Source organism: Mustela nigripes, chromosome 12, assembly GCF_022355385.1.
Source record: "Mustela nigripes isolate SB6536 chromosome 12, MUSNIG.SB6536, whole genome shotgun sequence".
NCBI lineage: Eukaryota > Metazoa > Chordata > Mammalia > Carnivora > Mustelidae > Mustela > Mustela nigripes.
The window spans coordinates 13,072,704-13,095,880 of NC_081568.1; the positions used below are offsets into that span (position 1 = coordinate 13,072,704).

At 45.6% G+C, this 23,177-nt stretch overlaps 1 protein-coding gene across 1 annotated transcript in view; it reads right to left on the reverse strand.

Moving 5' to 3' along the window:
• The window catches only part of RETREG1 (reticulophagy regulator 1), a 127,372-nt gene that overhangs the window by 83,987 nt on the left and 20,208 nt on the right, over positions 1-23,177 (reverse strand). The window contains exons 2-3 of the mRNA XM_059416930.1: positions 10,735-10,841; positions 5,404-5,434 (exon numbers count right to left, since the gene is read on the reverse strand). Of these exons, the coding sequence (XP_059272913.1) occupies positions 5,404-5,434; positions 10,735-10,841 (138 nt within the window). The remainder of the gene's footprint in view (positions 1-5,403; positions 5,435-10,734; positions 10,842-23,177) is intronic.

Consider the following 23,177-nt stretch of genomic DNA (forward strand, 5'->3'; position numbering starts at 1 on the left):
AGGCAGGCTCCCTGCTGAGCAGAGAGCCTGATGAGGGGCTCGATCCCAGGACCCTGGAATCAAGACCTGAGCCGAAGGCAGAAGGCTTTAACCCACTGAGCCACCCAGATGCCCTGATAGAACAAGATTTTTGATGAGAATTTTGAGGAGACTAGCTCATCAGGTTATAACATACCTAACTATTAAAGAAGTCTGTAAAGAAATTTTGAATGATCAGGATAGATGCAAGTGAAGTTATTTCTGTCTAATTTATACTTAGGAAAACCTGGTCAAAATGAAAACAATTTTCTGTTTTTAAAAGGCAGTGTGCACAATGTCTCCTTTGTTAACACACGATTTTACTCAGTCAGCTGCCAGAGTCATGTGCAGAAATAAAAAGCTCTTAGGACACTAAGGGTCAGACTGCATTTCAATAATCGGAATGAGCCCTAAGAGATGGTAATTTGGTTCAGTTGACAGACTGCGCTGGATACACCCTGTCCAGGTGGTAGAGTTAGTGACTTACTATTTATTAAAGAAATAGGTCAAGCATGAGCCCTTTTCAGAACTTATCCACTACAAACCACAGTTTCACAAAATCAACTTTCCACATACAAAAACCAATATATGAGTAGGGTTTGATTAAAATTGACCCAACTCTGGGGCACCTGGGTGGCTCAGTGGGTTAAAGCCTCTGCCTTTGGCTCAGGTCATGGTCTCAGGGTCCTGGGATTGAGCCCTGCATCAGGCTTTCTGCTCAGTAGGGAGCCGGCTTCCCCCTCTCTCTCTGCCTGCTTCTCTGCCTACTTGTGATCCCTGTCAAATAAATAAATAAAATCTTTTAAAAAAAATTACCCAACTTCTATTACTGACGACATCAGAAATTAGATGCTGGTTTTATTGTTATTTACCAGTAAAACCCATGTGAACTTTGCGAATAGCCTTTAAATGCCCGGAGAAATTACACACATAATGTACAGCACCGTCTTCACGCTAAATGTTGAGGGAAATACCTATATATCCATTTGTCCAACCTTCAGACACTTCGGCTCTTTCCATGTCTTGGCTGTTGTGAATAATTCTGCAGGACATCTGGGGCAAGCATCTGTTTGGGGCCGTGATGTCCTTTCCTTCAGCTGCATACCCAGCAGAGGGATTGCTGGATCATGGGGCAATTCTATTTTTAAGTTTTTAGCAACCTCCATCCCGTTTTGCATAGTGGCTACACCAATTTACATTCCCACCAACAGCGCACAAGGGTTCCCTTGGCAAGGAGCTCCTTTTTAATTTAAAAGCTTTACAGCGGCATTATGAAGACAGAATGGTCCATTATTTGCTTCACCTTTTTACAGTGAACGTAATGATCTTTAAATGAGGCAATTAAAGCCCCACCGAGAGAAGGCTGGGCTCGTTCTGAGATTGAGACAGGGCAAACCAGCCATGGAAGCGGAAAGACCTGAATCCCATAACGCTCACATGAGCAAAAGAGGACCTTTCTGCCTCAGAAGATCCTCTCCTACAGCACTGTATTTTGTCCTTCAAATAAAGTGGTTTTGAATTTTTTAATATGGAAAACACAAGCACTGCTCAGTACCAGACACCAAGAATCACCATAAGCAACACACCGAATCAAAGAAATTAGAGGAATAAATATTGTAATTTCGCAACTCTGTGATGTAGAGAGGACAGAATACAATTATGCAGGAGAAACTGCAGGAACTCAGCCATCAGAAAGAATGAAAACTTACCATTGGTGGTGACATGAATGGAGCCAGAGAGGATTATGTTAAGTGAAATAAGGCAATCAGAGAAAGACAGGTATCCTGATTTCATGCAAATGTGGGATTTAAGGAACAAAATAGATGAACATGGGAAGGGGGATTAAAAAAAAAGAAAAAGGGAGGCAAACCATAAGAGACTCCTAACTATGGAGTTAAGGGAGGTGGGTGGGGGATGGGCTAGATGGGTGATGGGTCTCTAGGGCACTGGTTTTGATGAGCACTTATACGCAAGTGAAAAATCACTACATTCTACTCCTGAAACCAATATCACACTAAATGTTAACTAGCTAGAATTTTTTTTTTTAAATCTGGGGGAAAAAAAAAGCAGTGAGAGAATACCAAAAAGTATCCTTTCTACTGCAGATTAAATACCTTTTAAAGAGTCACTGGTCAAACAAAAATGTAACAAGACAATTAAAGGAAAGAAATGGGAATGATTCTTTGATCCCACGGCTAATCACTAGTTAGAAATTCTGATCCCAATTCCGACATGGGGCGGGGTGGGGCGGTGTGGGGCGGCGGTGGGCAGGAGGGGGACTTTCTCTACACCACCTAGCTCTTCTAGGTCACCAGCTGAGCATTCTACAACTCAACTTGATTTTGACATTATCTGCCTGGACGAAGGTAGTGTCAGAGGCCCCAGGTTAAGTTTCTGGCACACAAGACTGTCCCCTCCCCCACTTCAGATGCCAAGTGCAACTCAGCTGTCAGCCGTGCTTCTGACCAACCTGCTATGGATCGGAGGTTCCAATAATCTCCTCCCTTGTGTTCCATTCATTGGCTCCAGCAGCTCCCAGAACTCAAACATTGTACTTACTAGATTACAGGTCTGTTACAAAAGAGCTAACTCAGAAACATCCAGCAAGAAGAGAAGCATAGGGCATGGTAAAGGGACACAGTGGGGAGTTTCTATGCCCTCCCTCAGCGTGCTGCTCCCACACAGATTGCGTGTCTACCCACCTGGAAGCTCTCCAAACTCTGTCCTTTTGGGTTTTTATGGAGGCTTCATTCCACAGGAACGATCGATTAAATTATTGGCCATTGGTGATTGATTCACCTCCAGCCCCTCTCCCTTCCCAAGAGAACGGGAGCAGGACTGAAAGTTCCAACCCTCCAACCACAAGGTGGGTTCCCCTGACAGCCAACCCCCGTCCTTTGTGCAGTAGAAAGGCCACCTCGTTAACATAAAAAAGACTCCTTTCTCACAACAATTAGGAAACTGCAAAAGTTTTAGTGACTCTGAAACTTGGGGACAAAGGCCACATCTATATTCTTATTATGAATCACAATATCTCAAACACACTAATACCTTGAATTGCATTACAGACTTTAGAGGGCTGGAGGGAATATTTAAAATGATTCTCTCTCTCACCTCCTCAGCAGATGAGAAGAACTGAGGCCAAGAGTGAAATGAACTTGGCGAGACCATCAGCTATGGGACAGGGACCAGGATGAACCTGAATACATATCTAGGTAATTGTGAAGTGAATGAGACCCTCCCTTAAAATGACAGGTTATTTCCAGGGCACCTGTGTGGCGCAGTTGGTTATGTAACCGACTCTTGGTTTGGGCTCAGGTCATAATCTTAGGGTTGTGAAACTGAACCCCGCACTAGGCTCCTCGCTCAGTGGGAGTCTGCTTGAGTTTTTCTCTCCCTCTCCTTCTGCCCCTCCCCCACCCCGTCTTGTGCTCGCTCTTTGCCCCTCTCTCTCACGGAGATAAATACGTCTTAAAGAAAAATAAAAAAGGTTATTTCCTTTATAATGCCTTCTCCAGAGGCACATGAGCACTTTACCAAAGTGGTGAAATATTATACATCTTAAAAAAGCCTTATTATACAGAGCTACTCACTCCCTGACCAAACCCAGGGTTGGCAAAGTGAGCTGCTAGGTCCTGCTCACTATTTTATTTTTTCCAAATGATTATCAAACACTCAAATAGCTTCTATACAGGCAACTTGTGTTAGAAGGGCTTGGACAGCAAGGGCTCTGGAAAAAGCAGGCTACCTTCACCAGCCAAAATAAGTACCAGTAAATCACAAAGTGCCTTTTAAAATTCCCTTGAAATTATACTAGATCCCTGGATTGTATCATCCCTCTAACCAAAATTAAGGAGCAAGCTCAATTTCTTCACTTGCCCAGGAAGCTTAGACGCACACTGAAGGAGATCTGGTGTGTCTGCGGTGGGCAGGACATGAACCCAAGCCCCATACTGCCAGCCAGGCCAGCCAGGGGTGGTTTGTGCCTAGAGGGGCCTACGTGCCACACGGGCATCATCGTTAGCCAATTTCAAATCATTCTCTCCGATTCTGTTCTTTTATTATTATTATTATTATGTTACATCAGTCACCATACAGTACATCATTAGTTATTGATATTGTGTTCCATAACCCACTGTTAGCATATAACACCCAGTGCTCCATGTAATCCGTGCCCTCCTTAATACCCACCACCGGGCTCATCCGTCCCCCCACCCCGCTCCCTCTGAAACCCCCAGTTTGATTCCCGGAATCCACAGTCTCCCATGGTTCATTTCCCATTCTGATCCCCCTCTTCATTTTCCCCTCCCTTCTCCTAAAGTCCTCCATGCTATTCCTTATGCTCCACATAGAAGTGAAACTATATGCTATTTGTCTTTCCCTGTTGGACTTATTTCACTCAGCATAATCTCCTCCAGTCCCATTCCTGTTGATACAAAAGTTGGGTATTCGTCCTTTCTGATGGAGGCATAATATTCCATTGTATATATGGACCAGATCTTCTTTATCCATTGGTCTGTTGAAGGGCATCTCAGCTCCCTCCACGGTCTGGTGATTGTGGCCACTGCGGCTATGAACATTGGGGTGCACATGGCCCTTCTTTTCACCACATCTGTATCTTTGGGGTAAATACCCAGTAGTGCAACCGTTGGGTCATAGGGTAGCTCTATTTTTAACTTTTCTGATCCTGTACTTATCCACAGCCTTCTGGTCTTAATTTGATTTGCCAAGCAGATTCCCCTGCTTAAAATAACCAACTTGGTGAAACCTGACAAACATTACTCTGGCCCGGTGGTCAAGGTGAACACCATAAGTGATAAATCGCATCGATGGGAAGTACCCTTGATGACAACGCACTCTACCCAAACCCATAACCGCACACCGGATTCTCATAAAGGGACACCCTACAGTATATCTGACTAGTACTCCTCCAAACTGTCAAGGTCAACAAAAATAAGAAAACTCTGAGGAGCCCGAGAAGGTATGTCTATGAAATGCACTGTGGAATCCTGGATGGGGATCCTAGAACCAAAAAAGGACATCCAGCGAAAACTAGGGAAATCTGTACATAGCGTGGATTTTAGCTAATAAGAAAATATTGATTATGGGCTCATTAAGGACAATGACGTATGGTGGTAATGTAACATTACTACGTGAAGAGAAGGTAAGGATTGTAGTCCTTGTATATGGAAATTCTGTCCTCTCTTCTCGATTTTTCTGAAAATCTCAACTGTTCTAAAACATAATGTCAGTTTTAAAGGAGAGAACTAATTGATGGATTTGAATCCATTGGACATCTTGGAAGCTCAGTCACCTACCTTACTCTTAGGTGATAACATTGGAAAACAAAACAAAACCAACCAAACAAACAACCAAGTTCCTTACCTTTCGCTGAGGCTTCTCCACAACTGGGCACCTGTAACAAGGACAGGCCAAAAGCAAGACATTAACGGAGGCGTTTTTCTCTTGAGGCATTTCTCAACTTAGAAATATTCCGAGCTATTTAACATGAAATGCTTAGGGGCTCCTGGGTGGCTCAGTGGGTTAAATGCCTGCCCTCATCTCAGGTCATGATCCCAGGGTCCTGGGATCGAGCCCCGCATGGGTCCTTTCCCTTTCCTTCTGCCTCTCCCCCAGTGTGTGTTTGTGCACACACACACACTCTCTCTCTCAAATAAATAAAATCTAAAAAAAAAAAAAAAAAAAAAAAAAAATGCAGAGCTATTTAAACGCTAGGAATTATCAGACCGTCCAGTGGACACTTTGGCACTACAGATAATGCAGTGATTAGTTCATGAATATTTGAGATCCTGTTACATGCAAAACACTCAGACAGGTGCTATGAGAGACAGGGCCCTACATCACCCCTGGTCCTGCTTCGGGGACTCGACTGTTCAGTAGGGCAGTCCTGGCAAACTCTCAAGTCCTTGTGAACTGGGGCACAAGCCCAAACCATGAGAGTTCAGGGAAGAGAGAAAATCAGGCTGCTCGGGGAAGTACCAATAACCAAGGCAGCATTTCAGGTGGGCTTTAAAACAGTACAGACAAAAGAACTAAGGCAGCTGCTACTTGAGAAAGGAGATTTTTATCTATTCATTCTTTAGGGATTTTGAGCTTATATCTAGGCTCAAATGAAATCAAGAGAAAAAATGTATACTTAGATAAAGCATCTGCTTTCTTGACTGGCTTGCTTTTTTCATCGCCCTGCTACCTGCCTTAATGAGGTGCAGTTTTAGAAATGGCCTCGAGGTGGTTTCCGCATTTTCCCACGAAATGAATGCCAACGATGGTATCCGTTTTGTTCTGCAGCATCCCCTATCAAAGATCTATGCAATAAATTCCTAAAGTTGATCCCAGGGGGGAAAAAAAAAAAGTGTTTCTCAAAATTGTTTGCATTCTTTCATCAGACTATTAGAAGAATTATTCAGTTGGTCTAGCTTCCCTTTTTGCCTTGGCTGCCGGTAAGCCCGGGGGTGAATCTGTCGCTCAGTTACAGTCACCATATTAGAATCCTGTTCCTCTACCACACCTTTTAAAAAGTCTGATTTTTTTATGATCCCTATAAGCTTTTGGGGTTAGATGGTATATATTTGGGGTTAGATGACATGTCAAACAAAGCACTAATCAATTCAAAAGAATCCAAGGAATTCTGAACTCCCGTGAGGGCTCGAGCTGACGTTGGGGAGTGGGATAAAGCCAAGCATGAACAACCCACCCCTCATAGGGCATTTCTCAGCTAACACTGGCTCCAAGAGTGAGAAAGCAGATAACACTGTGGGATGTTTGCTGGTTCCGTCTGTCATTAAAAGTGAGGAAAAGGGGTATGGTTGCTGGCTAAGGGGACAAGGACATTGACAACGGCAAGGACAGGAGCACCGCAGTCACAGAGCACAGAGCAGGCTGAGGCCGTGCGGGACTGGGGGGCAGCGCAGGGGGAAGAGGCTGAGCCGGACAGCATTTGCACTGAAAGCTGCGAGCCGGCTCCCGGGGAGCAAGGGGCTGGCAGGACAAGGCTTAACCGGGCAGTGCGGGTTTCCCGGGAGGAGGGGATGAAGAGACAGAGGGGGAAACGCTCCACAGGTGGCCGCGTGGGGACCCGCTGAGCCCTCCTCCCGCCGCACAGGGTGGTGCTGGAATAGGATATTAAAGGCAGCCAGGGGTGGAAGTTCTGCTCTTCTGTAATGAGAGAGAACGGGGAGGCGATTGAGGACCAGCCTAGGGCTGCAGAGAAGTTCCCCAGGGCGTGAAGGAAGAGGAAGCGAGCCCTCAAGGCAGGCACCAGGAAGCCACCGCAGCTGGAGGCCGCTCACGCTGCTTCTGGTAGGTTCCACAAAGACTAATGCACCTGAAAGGATCGCCACTCTTGGGCTCACCTATGTCCTAGGGAGCATCTAAGATGGCATTAAAGATAATGATGCGGGGGGCGCCTCGGGGGCTCGGTCGGTGAAGTGCCTGCCTTCGGCTCAGGTTGTGATCTCGGGGTCCTGGGAGTCTGCACGGCGGGGCTCTGGCCAGCTCCGTGCGGGGCTCAAATGGGCCTTTGCCTGCAACGACTCCACCGAAGGGGGCCTGGGAACCCCCTGTCCATTCGGCCCCAGGCTGGGGGGCGCTCGGAAAGCACAGCCCCAAGTCCCGGTTCTCCTGGTCTCTTGGGGCAGGAGCAATGCTGTCCTCAGAGCAAGGCCACCCCGTTAAAACCCTGACGGAAAGCTCGGCCCGGGCCACAGGACGGCCCTGCAGGATGGGGCACGAGCACTCCCTGGGCCAGGGAGGCCGGGGGTGGGTCCAGAAGGCACCAGAAGCTCTGCACTGAGGTGGACTGCCACAGAAAGGCGCCCCGCACAGAATGCCCGAGGAGTGCGCAAACCTGCATCACCCCCGTTGTTCAGGCTCTGCACCAGCGCTGAACCACACGGACAGTCACAGCGCCCGAGCTGCTTCTGTTCCTTGCTCTAGGGAGACCCTCACACAACTGTGTGGTTGTGGGGTGTCGGTCTCTGCCACTTCACGGGATAAGGTGACTGACTGACTGTGGGCCTTTCTGCCCGGAACCCTGCAAAATCCTATTTTCTATGGGAAAAGGGAGGTACATGTGGCATTGAGTCAAGGATCAGGAGATGAGGTGACTGTCCTGGGTCGTGCAGGTGGGCCCCAAATGCGATCACAAGTGTCCCTGCAAGAGGGAGGCGGAGGCAGGTGTGGTGAGGACGGGAGAGGAGGGGGCTGTGAGCGCCGCGGCAGGGAGTGGACTGACGGGCTGTGACCACCCGAGGCTGGGAGAGGCAAGGAAAGCTTCCCCAGAGCCTCAGGAAGGGACGCAGCCCTGCCAGCGGCTTGGTTTTGGCCCCACGCTACTGATTCTGCACGACGGGCCTCCAGAAGAGCGAGAAACGAGACTTCCGTTGTTCCGAGCCACACGCTGATGAGGATTTGTTACTGTAGCCCCAGGACATTGACACAGCCACGACAGGTGCCCTCTGCGGCTGGGAAGTGGCGTGAATGAGCTCCAGGCTAGACCCTTCAGGCTTGTGTTCTCCTAACTCTCCCGCCTTAGTCCGGTAAAGGACTGAACTTTTGTAAGCAGAGGGGTCCTGCCCTTTAGGAACGTGGACATCCCATGTTCCCAAGAACATCAAGCCAACGAGGCAAGGCTGAGAACGAACTCTGCGTGAGCGGCCAGGAGCGAGAACAGAGCAACTGCAAGTTTTTCCAGCTCTGTCCTGGAGTTTTCCAGCTCTGTCCTCACCTTCCATGCTTGCCTGCTCCTGGCAATGTGCGCCCGGAGGGGACCCAGTTTGATGCAGCCCGGGCACCACAAAGAGGCTCATCGGCAACGGCTGCTGGCAGAATTTTTAAGCCATCCTTTTCTTCTCGGATTCCCCTGAGGAAGGCCCCGGAGGAGGAAGACATTATGAAGTCTAGTGGAGAACAATGGGCTCTCCTCTATCCATTAGGATGGAACCAGGGCATCGCCACGCAGGGATTGGACTGGCTCCGGGCAAAACCCCACGGCATGAGAGGCTCCCCCTCCAGGCAGCCTTACTATATCTGGGGTGAACAGAAAATCGCAGGGCGGGTGCCCGAGAGAGTTAAGAGTAAGGGAGTGGGTGGGGCGCTGGGGTGGCTCAGTCCGTTAAGCATCTGACTCTTGATTTTGGCTCAAGTCATGATCTCAGGGTTCTGGGATTGAGCCCCGCATTGGGATCCCCACTCAGTGGGGAGGCTACTTGAGGATTTTCCCTCTCCCTCTGCCTCCCTCACAACCCACTTGCATTTGCTCTCTGACTCTCTTTCTCTCAAATAAATAGATCTTAAAAATAAAAGTTAGGGAGCTGGGTGACCGTTCTCTGAAACAGAAAATGGTGGGGCAGGGGAGGGGACAGAGGGAACAGCGCGTCCAAGAGCACGATCGTCATCGAGAGACTCATGAGAAGCAGTCACTGCACACAAGCGCCGCGGTGGGAGGTCTCCTAACCAAACCTCCCGTTTCGTGCTGCCCCCTTTCAGGAGATTGGCTTCCCCACATCAATTCTTCAAATTAACAAGTTTTTTGGTCACCTTCCCAAATCACTGGAATGAAGAAATTTCTTTCAAACCTTGAGACGCAGCAATGTAAAACCATCTTTCTTAAAAATTGTTTGCACATGGTTTGCTCTAAGAACTGGAAAGACTTAAAAGATAAACCAGAGCTCAAGCTCGCTGTAGAACATGAGGGTGGTAAGTCAGTCACAGCTTCTGTCTGTGGCCTCAGGGTTGGCCTTAGGGAGAACAAGGTACCTCCCGCGGGACAGGCCCCGGGATCCCTGCCAGGGCAAGAACTTGGGGAAGACCCCTGTGGGCCGTGTGGAGGTTACACTTAATGAAATCAAATGTCTCACTGTAACCTCCTCCTCTTCCCTATTTTTGATCGAATCTATCTTATCACATTTAGGTTCGTAAGGCTCAAATATTCCAAGGAGGCCATTTTGCTCATCCATGAAAACGGACTCAGACGTTGGTAGAAGAGGCCTCTCCAAGTGCAGAAAAGCTTGACTCTGATTTCTAATACAAATTACTCAGAAAACACCTGAAGCAAATTTCAAAAGTTATTCAATTTCTCACTTCTAAACAATGTTGAACATTAGTTCATTTTTCATCACTGTGAACTCATTTGTTAAAATGTACATAACTATTACTTGTTCTTTGGTTTTTGTTTTTAAGTCATCTCTACCCCCAACATTGGGCTTGAACTCATGACCCTGAGATCAAGATTCATACCTCTACTGGCTGAGCCCCAACTAGTAAGCCCTGAATTGTTCTTTCTTCATTGAGGCAGAGAAAGTTTATACATAAATGCTCCATCTTCCAGTGGTCCAAGTTTCGTCGTGTGGGTTGTAATAAAGATTTCACCGTTAGCCTCGCTGCCGCCAGATATGATACTCACATATCAAAATGATATTTAAGGAGCGCTTAGAGCCAGAGAAACTAGCACACACAAGCCTTTTTGCCCAGGAGCAGTAGCCATGACTAGGGACAACATCAGGTAAGTAATTAATAAGCAATAAATATTTACCAAATAAATGAATATTCAATAAACAATAATATCAAAGTCAGTGCCTACATAACCTGTTACTTTGTTCCCTTTTAAAACTACCTGGTTAACATGCCTACACAAAGATCAGACACTCAGGGTCCAGAAAATTACAGCCTGTAAAAATGAATTCTCAGTTTTCTTACCTCTAGCTCTAGACAAAACCATATCCTTTATTATTTGCATAATAACACGCCCAAGAATCATGACAGAAATCAGGTGATACACTCTCCATGGCGTCAGTGCAAGGAACCTATAACAGCAAAAACAGACAAATTATTAGTTCAACTGGAGGATTTTTATCTTTTTTTAAAAATTAGGTTTACTTCAGGGGTGCCTGGGTGGCTCAGTCAGTTTTGCATCTGCCTTCGGCTGGGGTCCTGATGCCAGGCTCCTGGGATCATCCCTGCACATCTGGCCACCCAATGCCCCCCCACCTCCCCTCACACTTGCTACCACTACCACTCTCCCTCCTGGTCAGGCTCCCCACACGGCGGGGAGGCTGCGTCTCCCCTGCCCCTACAATGACTCTCCCATTCTCCTTCACACACCCTCTCTCAAATGAGGAAGAAGAAGAAAAAAAAAACAATTAGGTGTAGTTTCACCATAGAAACAACAATCCCAATTTCAGTTTTCAGAATCACTCCAATGAGACCACATCAAAGTGATCTCACGGGCATCTAAGTCAGCAAAACAAAAAGTGCTTGAGCCACATCGGCTTTTGTGTTAGGCTTTCTGCTCTAACCTCTAATTTGGGCAGAGGATTTGCTCCGCGGGGTGTGGCCCAGCCATCACTCTGCTAGCAGACGGAGGACGGAACTGACTTGCAACCGAATCATGAGGCCCCAGAAAGGCAGAGCCGCAGGGTTTTCCGACATGCGGAGAAGCTACTGCAGATGCCCCACACTGGCCGTCCTCTCTGCTCTGCTTTATGCCACATTCGTTTATTTAAGGACTACCCTTTTCCTCCAGGCTCTCAAAAGCAGCAATTAAGGATTCAAGGTGCTTGCCTCTTCCTTAAAATCACTATTGGTCTATCTGGCCCCAGAGGGAAACAAAGAATTCTTTATCAAGAACAGCACACAAACATGGCAGCACATTTTTATAATTGGGCCAATAAAGAAACGGAACAGCTACTCAGTCACAAGCTCTGAGGCTTCATGCAGAGGTGAAGCCTGTTCTATACAGGTTAATTGGTCAAACTGCCCATTAATATTAATTTTGATATAATCACAGAAACACTGACTTAACATGTTTGTCATTTAAAACTAGCTGCAAGGCACTGTAAGCTTTATAGAGAAAAACACATACTACAAAGAATCCTGATTTCCAGGAACTTATTTCCTCATCAGAGAGGAACACCTGCCAAGCTAACAAAATCCAAGACAATGAGTCTTAGGTTCTCTAATAAAACATGAGCAAAGAACAAAGAGAAGCAAAAGAAGGGGGAATCATTCACTCACTAATGGGGGAAGATTTTATGGACGTGGCCCTTGAACTTGGCCTGGCAGGATGGATGTAATTCGGAGGAAAACAGAGGCTGTTCCAGGTGGAGAATACAACATGTACAGAAGATCAGTGTCAGAGAAGGGGAAGGTGTGCCTGGGGCACGCAGAGCGCTCTGGGGTGCCCCAGCAGGAGGAGGTCAGGTGGGTCAAGGAGAGATTTGGGAGACTGGCAGAGAGAGAAGGTATGGAGGGGACAGGCCAGGAGCACACTGTGGCAGGCCACGAATGATATGCTAGGGCGTTTGGTCTCAATGTCACCAGCAATAGAGAGAAAGCCACAGGTATAGGGTAGGAAAATGGAATGACGGGTGATTAAGAAAAACGCCAGAAGGCAACTGAGAGGACGAGGTGGGCAGTGAGGAAGCAGGGAGGTCAGGATCTATTAGAAGGTTGTGTGATATGTTTGGTGAGAAGTGGTCCATGGGAGACGCTGGTGGTAAGCCAGGTCCAGCTCTGGTTCTAATATTAGCGGTGTGTGACCTGGGTCAGGAAAATGCAGGTAGAATAAGCCCATGTTTCTTCAATCCTGGTGTGCCACAGCCACAGGCTGCTGCCTGGAAAGCTTGTTAAAATGCAAATTCCCAGACTCCACGTTCCTCCCCCCAGATCCTCTGAAACAGGTAGTCTAATTTTTAGTATTTACATTCAATAAATATTTCTTTGGAAAGTGTCTACATTGGGCCAGGCACTGAGCTACCAAAAGGAAATAAACAGTGAACAAGAAGCACAGAGGAAAGGAGCAGACACACCAGAAAACCCCTAATGTCAACATGTACACTTTTTATTAATAATAATTTGTCTTCTGCTCCAGGACTGCTACTGGCTCTATTCTTTGAGCTCATATAGGTTTGTATTAACCAAGGGTGTTTTGTGGTATTTGTTTTCTTCTTGCTCACCTCCTCCTATCAGGCTATGATCACTGCTTGCTGTTGTCCTTGGGTGCCAGGCTCGCTCAGTTTTCCCCAACTGACACTGACCCGGTAGTTTTCAAAATTTTTGATGGTGACCCACAGTCAGAAATTCATGCATACAAATGCATACAAATGAAACCAAAGTTTCAAAAATAATATTTATCATTTTTTTTTCAGACACAGAAAGAGCAGGGGCAGAAGGAGAGGGGGAGAGAGAATCTCAAGCAGACTCTGGGTTCCACATGGCATCCAATTCACGGCTTGATCTCACAATCCCAATATCATGACCAGAGCTGAAACCAAAAGTTGAATGCTTAACAAGCTGTGCCACCCCAAGCACCTCAATTTATCCCTTTTTAAAGATTTTTAAAGTAATCTCTATACCCAACGTGGGGCTTGAACTCACAGTCCTGCAGTCAAGAGTTGCACACTCTTACCAACTGAGCCAGCAGGCGCCCCCAAATAATATTACCTTTATCATTTGTAATGCCTTCTGATGTTTTCCAGTCAATTCTATTATATTTCTAAATGCCGACTTTAATTCTAAGATGATTCAAGGTTCATAAATGAGTTGTGATTCACAGTTCCACTCACTGCATCAGAAAATATCTATAGATGTTCAGTTAGTATGGTTTTTAGAATAACCTGCTGTGCAGAGTCAGGCAAAGCCTTAGGAAAGTTCTCTCAAGTTTAAAGATCTCCACGCAGCCAGGAAACCAGTTAAATGTCTTTAAAAAAATAAAGAAATGCAAAACCAACCCAAGCAGTGAAGGTCATTAGTTATTTTCTTAGTGGAAGTTATGAACTTCTACAAATAGAAAAATGGCAAGATTTTAACCCTCAGCCCTGGCTGCTGGAAGACTCTACTTGGAGGGCATTGACTGCCATAGCAACTCAAGTTAGGGGTCCAGGGCAAGGGTCCAGGGGCATTTTGGCTAAGTGTCCATTGGTCATTAAGAATCCTCAATCATATAGACTGGACTGTTTAATCAATGATGCTTTGATCATTTGTAAACCATCTGGAAGAAAGGAAACTTGTATATCTATCTCCAAAAACACTGAGGTGAAAGAGAAAGAATAAAACTTTGCAACCAGTCAGCACATGTCCCCAAAGGGCCAGATAGAACAGTTTTTCAGCTTCATCGGTCCTATGGTCTGTCACGACTGTCAACTGTCACCATGTGAAAGCAGCATCATATTAGATAAAAGTGGTGGTAATGCAAGCTGGTGCAACCACTCTGGAAAACAGCTGAAAACAGAGCTACCCTATGACCCAGAAATCACACTACTGAGTATTTACCCTAAAGATACAAATGTAGTGATCCAAAGGGGCCCGTGCACCCAAATGGTTATAGCATCAATGTCCACAATAGCCAAACTAAACTATGGAAAGAGCCTGTTGATGTCCATCAACAGAAGAATGGATAAAGAAGATGTGATACACACACACACACACACACACAATGGAATACTATACAGCCATCAAAAGAAAAGACGTCTTGCCATTCAGAGTGACGTGGATGAACTAGAGGGTATTATGCTAAGCAAAATAAGTCAGTCAGAAAAAGAAAATTATCATATGATCTCCCTGATATGAGGAATTTGAGAGGAAGGGAAGGGGGTTATGGGGGGCAGGGAGGGGAAAATGAAACAACATGGCACTGGGGAGGGAGACAAACCATAAGAGACTCTTAATCTCAGGAAACAAACTGAGGGTTGCTGGGGAGGGGGCGATAGGGTGGTTGGGTGATGGACACTCGGGAGGGTATGTGCTATGGTGAGTGCTGTGAAATGTGTAAGCCTGATGATTCATAGACCTGTACCCATGGAACAAATAATTCATTATATGTTAATAAAAAAAAATTTTTTTAAAGATAAAAGAATGGGTTTGGTTATGTTCCAATAAACTTCATTTACCAACACACACACACACACACACACACACACACACACACACACACACATCCTCGGTCAGGTGCAAAGGCGATCCCAACAAATTCTGGGGAAGGAATGCTGAAGCTGTATGGAATCCCATGATTGTCACCCTGGTCGGTGAACATTCTCGACTCCAAGACTGAAGTACAGAATTGTCTGCGAAACAAATTCCTAATAGTATCATTCATACCCAGAAAAACCTATGCATATTTGGTATTTTAATTATTTATACTGTTTAAGATGGTTCATCTCATGGTTCCAATTTAAAGTACGTGGCTGTACAGACTTGTGATTTGAAATGAAAATCTTAGAAACACATGAGTTTAATTTATTCATTTTCCAGGAATAGCCTAATATTTGGGAAAGCTTGGGTTGTTGCAGTTATCTCTTGAAAGTGTTAACTTTGGTAAATTTCAAGCGGGTCAAGAGAAACCAAAGTATAATAAAGAAGTCGCAACAATGTTGCATCCATGGCCCCATTGTACATGCCCATAGAGTACTCCCTGCCATCCCCAGCGCCCAAGATTACTTGAAGCAAATCGCAAATATCATATAATTACTGCAATATTGCAATATTTAGGGGCACCTGGGTAGCTCAGTGGGTTAGGCCTCTGCCTTGGGCTCAGGTCATGATCTCAGTGTCCTGGGATCAAGTCCCGCATCAGGTTCTCTGCTTAGCAGGGAGCCTGCTTCCCCCCCCTCCTCTGCCTGCTTCTCTGCCTACTTGTGATCTGTCAAATAAATAAATAAAACCTTTAAAAATATTGCAATATTTATTGGCAATTAAAATTTACAAATATGGCCACATATCTTCCCTATAAGAACTTTTTAGCCTAGCAATAAAAACACTATCTTTCTTTAAAAAATTGTTCTAATTCCTTAATACCATCAGATATTCCAACAGCTGCATATTTACCCAGTCACCTTCTCTACACACATGTGCACATACACACGTGGACCAAAACAAGATGGGAAGGAGTCATACACTGAAGTTGATGCTGTGAGTTTTGAGCTTCCTGGAATTTATAGGGCTCCTGCTCTCTCTCTCTCTCTCTTGCTTGAAGTTCTTTGTGGAAGAAACAGACTCATTTGTTCAGTAAAATTTTCCAGAGGTTGAGAATCTGTCATGGAATCCTGTGCTTTAGTTTAACATTTTCCTCCGTGCCTGGAGCAGACTATAAAAACCGGTAGGTAGATCTAGGGACTTGGCCGGATTTAGGTTCAAAGTTCCAAGTACATGATAGGCGGTGGCGTGCATTTCTGTTAGGTGACACATACCGTCTGGGTGTCTGGCATCTCTTTCTGTGACATCAGCAGCCCCTGAGGACTACCTGACTCTCTGTTCCTCAGGAGACACACAAGCATGAGCACCCTTCATTCCTGCTTCAGGTATTAGCTGGATCAGAGCTAAACAGAGGGGAGATCTTTAAAGATCTATAAAGAGGAACTTCCCCTGTTGATGTTTGGTACCCTGAGAGATGGACGTCACGAGAGGGGCGGGATTAATACTCGACTCTATTTGCCAGCAGTCAAGATAATGAGCAGTGCCTTCGTGTCCTTTAAAGGTAACTAAGTTGGTTTTCTTCCTTCCTTTCTTCAGTCTTATTATGAACATATTTGACAGACTTCAGCACATGGCATTGTGATCCCTACTGACCCTCAAGTGTGCCGTCTTGGCTGGTGGGAGCTTGTTTTGGCAGGATCCTGAGTCCTTTGGTACAAATTTTCTTTCCTTTCTTCTTTTTTTTTTTTTTTTTTTAAGATTTTATGTATTTATTTGAGAGAAAGAGAGCGAGCAAGCGAGCACAAGCAGGGGAAGGGGCAGAGGGAGAGGGAAAAGCAGACTCCACACTGAGCAGGGAGCTCCACGAAGGGCTTGTACCCAGAACCCCACGATCATGACCTGAGCCAAAGGCAGATACTTAACCCACTGGGAGCCACCCACGCACCCCAGTTCATCTCTTTTTATTACTGAATGATATTCTGTTGTTTGATGGACCACTGTTGATTCATTCACCTACTGAAGGACATCTTGGTTGCTTCCTACTTTTGGCAATTGTGATTAAACTGCTATTGTGGTCACAAGTTTTCAGTTCTTTGGGAACAAGCTCTTTTTTGTTTTTTTTTTTTGTTGTTGTTGTTTGTTTGTTTGTTTTGGACAAGTCCATCAGCATGCCAGCTTATTTTGGGTTTACAGGCAGTTAAAACCTCCATGGATTCTGTTTTTCAGATGCAACGTCTGACTCCAAGCATGTCCTATTAGACTTGTTCTTGTTTGACACAGCCTTTCATTCAAACCTACGGACCGTAACGGCATCATCCATGCCATTTGTTCTCTTGTCCAGCTTCAGAGCTCACACATGTCTGCTACCTGCCGGTCACTGGTCCTCATCCACTCTACTGATTCAAGATACCAATGAGTGGTGTCCTGTCACTCTCTGTTAGTGACTGCTCCCCAAGGGACCTAGATTTATCAATCAGTACTTTATGAATATGAAAGAACAGTCAGCTCCTACATTGTCGTCCACATTACTCTATCTTTTCCACAAAGACATAATTATAGATTTTCTTAAACACGCTGCTGAAACCTGACGCATTCCTAAAGCCTAAGTGTTGGTAAGTGTCGATCTGCTTGACTGATGCTGAGAATTACTTTGAGGTATGAAATGGTTCTCTTGCAGCACTAAAGACCACGAGAACCTGCCAAAGAGTATCACGGGGCACAGCTCAATCCGAGCCCCAGGGTGACCCCACTGCTCTGCCCATTCCCAGAATTCACACGTGGTCGCCACATCTCCCGTGGTGGAGTTTTAAGGTGTAGATCAGGGCGATCAGAGGATTTCTGAGTGTTCTGGGATAAGAATTAAGAGACGGGTTGTGGTCAAAATGCAGGATGTCCAAGAAATCATGAGAAGCAGAGTAACAGAGTCCAGACTTTGAAGTGGGAGGTCTGAGGATATACATCACCCTTACTCAGAGGGTATATCATTTGCCAGGTCCAGTGCAAGGTGAAAAGGCTGGGCATGGAGAAGTCAACACCCCCTTCCCACCAGTCCGTAACCCCAATCCATGAAAACTGGGTCCCCAAGATATTTCAACCTCCACTCCAGGGCATATTTGGGACCTGGATCTAGGGTGGGTGCAGTGCCCCTGACTGGTCACCCCGAATGGACTGTGGCATTCCCAGCTGGAGCAAGGGCAGTGACCACCTTATCCTGAGGCTGTGGAGTGCATGTCTGATGAGGACCCTCCTCACACTTGTGCTCGGGCCTCCCTATGAGGGGCAGATGGTCTCAGTGGAACACAAGCCTCGCCCTACTGATACAACCTGTCCACTTCCCTGGGCAGTTCTGCAGAGCAGGTGGGGAAGGGGGAGAGGCTGGGCAGGGTGGACGACAAGTGGCAGCAGAGGATGCTGAGGACCCTCACCACGGGCTGAAGCTGCACACCCCCAACGCTTGTTCCCCTCTCCGTTTGGACGTCACTTACAAAATACACATTCAAAGACCAAAGAATACAGAACTGCAAGGCAGCATTCCCCACGTGTGGGGCCTTCTGACACCACGCTCTGTGTGACTGTATGGGCCTCTCGCCCATTTAACCATATCTTGGAGGGGGGGGTCCCCAAAGCTGACCAATAAAGGCTTTGTTCTCCTTAAAATAATTTTAATTCAATAAAAAAGGCTACCAACACTTGCCTTTTCCAAATTAGCCTCGGGACCTGTGAGGACATCTGTGGATCCCAGAATAGAGAAATCACCACTGATCTCTAAGTCTCTGGCTATCAGAAACATCTTTCTATAGACGGATAGGCTTTTTTATATCTAATAAACAGGAAAAAAACCCCTAATCTTATTAAAATTAAAATATCATGCCTGATGCAGGTATTTCTTTCAGCTGACATTGGATATAATTTCTATCTGATAAGGGATATTCTGGATTTTGGAAACCAAGGCAAGCAAACATTATATATGACAACTACAATAAACATAGACTTATCATAAGTAAACATTGCGAATGACAACTCCATACTATATATGTATACATATGTAGTATGTGTATATATATATTATAAATTATAAATATTATAAAATATAAATATAAATTTATATATGTGAATATTATAAATATATACAATTGTATTGATATGATAATAATCCCATTCGGTTTTTTGTTTTTTGTTTTTTTAAGATTTTATTTATTTATTTGACAGATAAAGATCACAAGGAGGCAGAGAGGCAGGCAGAGAAGGGGGGAGGAGCAGGCTCCCTGCTGAGCAGGAAGTCCGATGCGGGGCTCTATGCCAGGACCCTGAGATCATGACCTGAGCCGAAGGCAGAGGCTTTAACCCCTGAGCCACCCAGGCGCCTCCCCATTCGGTTTTTTAAAAGATTTCATTTATTTATTTGACAGAGAGAGGGGGCACCAGCAAGGGGAGTGGCAGGCAGGGGGAGAGGGAGACGCAGGGACCCGATGTGGGCTTAGGACCCCAGGCCATGACCTTGGCCGAAGGCAGATGCTTAACCAATTAAGCTACCCAGGCGCCTCATACCCCATTTGTTTCATAAAGACGTATTATATGATTTAGCTGTTGTGGAAAGGTAAAGTGCATTTTTCCTTTAGCAAACTGTACCCGATTCCTACACCTCAGTGTGATGACAGCTTTACAGAAGCCCATACGGCCCTGTGACTCACGTTCAGCTAGTGACTGTCGGCACCCATGCGGGACTGGCGGCCAGGCTCACACAGCATCACCTCTGATTCATTTTTTGGTTGCCTACATTATTTTTCCTTGCTGTTTTCTTGCTACGTGCATTTTTCTTACTGTTTTCTAATTTTTCCTATACTTTCTGCCTTTTATTCTCTGATTTGGCAACATTATTTTAAATTTTCACCTGGTTATCAAATAACCTATTGCCACAGCCCACTTGGCCTTGGGGTGGTTTACCAGTTCTACTCGTAGGACTGGTCTCTACTTGGCTATCTGGGTCAGCTCAGAAATAAGAGTCAGTCCATATGTTCGGAGATCAAGGATCGTGGAAGGGTAATAGCTAGAGATCTGGAGAAAGCCTAGAAGACTGTAAGGGTCTACTGGTTAAAAAAAAAAAAAAGCTGAAGAGGCTGTGGGATCTCTAAATTATGCCTGCAATTTTTAAATAGAATATTTCCTATCAAATGATGGGCTTGGACTGCCGTCCAGTTAGTGCACACTCACTGCTCTTTGCCAGGTGACGGTCGTGCTCTCTGAGACTCTCAGGAAGCTCATCATTTTAGCTTTCTGCATGGATCGTTCCAGAACACCACTTTCCCTCGTCCCTTTATGGCCTACAAGCAGCTCCCACGCACGCAGGACCCCACTCAGCCTCGGCAGGGGAGGAAATCCCAGCACAGCGGTCATGCTGGTAGAGGGCAGGACAGGCCCTGGAATCTGTGGACAGCGTGATGGGAAAGGAGGCAAAAGTATCAGAGCTACCTTCTGTGGGCAGTACCCATGGCTAACTACAAATCTCTTAAAAAAAAAAATTTGTTTTACTAGTTGTGTATCCATTCGACAAGGAAAAGCTAACTGAATTTTCCATTTCTTCATGATGAGTGTTCAAGGCCAAATTAAAAGGCTCAACGAGCTAAATTGGTCATAAAGCAAATAAAAGGAAAACTCACAAAACAAACACAAGTCTTCCCTGGCTCTGGGGCCACCTGGGTGGTGAGACTGGTTATGTGTCCGACTCGCGGTTTCAGCTCAGGACTGACCTGGGGTCACGAGACTGAACCCCACCCGGGGCTCTGGGCTCAGTGGGGAGCTCGCTGGAGATTCTCTCTCCCTTGCCCTCTGCCCTCTCCTCTCTAAAACAAATAAGCCTCTAAAAAACACTTCTCTGGTTATGAACAAAAAGGATAATGTTCAGTGTGTCCCTCATGTGAAACTCTAACCCTCGCTTCCAGGCACAGCATAACCCATTTTGTCTTAGGAATGATGTCGACAGCAAAAATGCAAATTTTTTGTCTTCGAGGAAAGGAAATCTAGGGACAAAAGCACTGGAACTCTCCAAGGTTACAAGGTGGGAATTAATCTGTAGTAATATTTGCTTCAAAACTCTTTTGAGCTAGAGATCCAAAAGGCTAGTTCTGTTTTCGTTACTGAAATATATATAACCATAGACTTCGCCTAGAGAGAGTCCTTTATGTATGTTGGCTTTATGCAATATTATTGTAGCTCAAATCATCCAAGAAGGGCCTCATGAGGCATGATTTATCCAACATTATTCAAAGTCCAGATCATTCCATCTTGCTGGAAGATAACTCTGTCATCTTCTCCAGAGTGAGGCAATGCTGGTAACCGTCTTCCCTAATATTGCAAAGATTCTGAATCTCAACAAAACTTGGCTTTCATTTTTCCTGGCCTTTGATACAGATCATGGAAAAACAATGTCTGAAGATGCTTTAGGACCTTAAAGTATGCATCATTAAGAGAAAAAGAAAAAGCTGGCAAATAATCATGGTTCTCAGAATGGTCAGATGAAAATACATCTCAACTTCAGATCAGTTTAAACATGCGTGTATGCTGGGGAGAGGGAGATATGTTTCTTCAAAGTCAATAAAATATATAGTTTTAAATAATTTGGAAAGAAAGAGAGTAATCATGAAGTGAAATAATGACTCTATCAATGACAAATCAAAGACTAAATAAAACTCAGAAGCCTTTTCTCCTAGAGAAGTATTTCTTTAGTTGTGATGGCCAAAAAAGTGAATTAGAAGCTAGAGAGAAAAATGAAGGGAAAAAAAAAAGACATGAGAGACTTTCTACGGGGAGATGAGACATTCTGGAAGGCACCCATAGGCAGGGAAATGTTGGTTCACGGCCATCAGAGGAGCACAGGCAGTGGAGGAGGGAGCTAGGCTGCCTCTAGTAGAAAAGGGCGGTGATAATCCCACGAATTCAAGGAATGTGCTCCGGTCAGCAAGGCCTGCTGATGAAACACGAGGGCAGTGGCGTGGAGCAGCAGGGAGTTTGTGTTCTTGAGCCCAGGGAATGGGAGAAGCCAAAGGCACGGCTGGCGAGGAACCAAATTCATGTGAGGTCAAGGCAAAGTGAAATCAGGCCTGCTCTCCTCTGGCTTTGGGATTATGAAAAAAGCCATGAGCAAATCAAACGAGGAGCATCCCTAGGGTGGGGGTGGGGGGCGGGGTGTAGGGGAAGGAGGGGATGTGCAATGGGCTCTTTAGCTCCACCTAGTGTATAATACCCGCCAAGGCATCTTGCCTTGCACCTACCCCAGAAGCACGGTGGGTGAGTCAGTCTGTGCCGCCCACTCCAGCTGAGTTACCAGCAAGCTACATACTAACTACCAGATTCAGCCACGGGAAGGAGCTAGAAGAAGAAAAGAGAGATCCGACCAAAGTTATGCCCTGCAGTGTAGCACCGGAGGGTTAAAAGGAAAGAAGGGAAGATCTCTGGAGGTGTTTCCCATTCAAACACTCCGGAATCCACAAACTCTAAACATAGAGGCTGTCTGCATACTGATCCAAATCTCACACTGAAGTCTGGGGCTTCCTCCTCCTTAGAAAAATAAATGCAGATGCTGGGTATAGGTATAGGGCACGTAGGTGCCGAAGATGCTTCTAAGAATAGCTCTTAAGTGAGTGGGACACACACTAACGAATTCAGTGAACCTTTCTGGGCGCACCTAAGAAATGAACTGATACGTAACGGGAACCTATCCGTGCTGGCTATTTTCACCTCTGCATATCGTTTTATGTTTTTCAACAACCCGATGAAGTAAGACACACGGCTATGTATTCATAAGTAGAGGAGGCTGGAGTAATGTGTGCAAAACCATGCAGCCCATAAGTGAAGGAACTGGGTCTTACTGACTCCTGTTCACAAATTCTATTTTACAAGCTACTTGTAAAGCCCCTTGGTATCTCACTTTAATCAACTGATCTAAAGCTCCAGAAGGTTCCAGAAAGCAGAGATGAAAGAACAATCATCATTTCAGCTCCTGCTTTTTAAATTCCCATTCAGCGGTGTCTGGCTGGCTCAGATGGAAGAACATAGGACTCTTGATCTTGGGGTCATGAGCTTGAACCCCATGTTGGGTATAAAGGTTACATATATACATACATACATACATAACCTTTTTTAAGAAAAACCAAATGTCCATTCAGTTATGGTCAACCACTCATCAGCTCATGTCCACATTCCATTCAAGGACCCACCCCAACGTACCTGAGCCT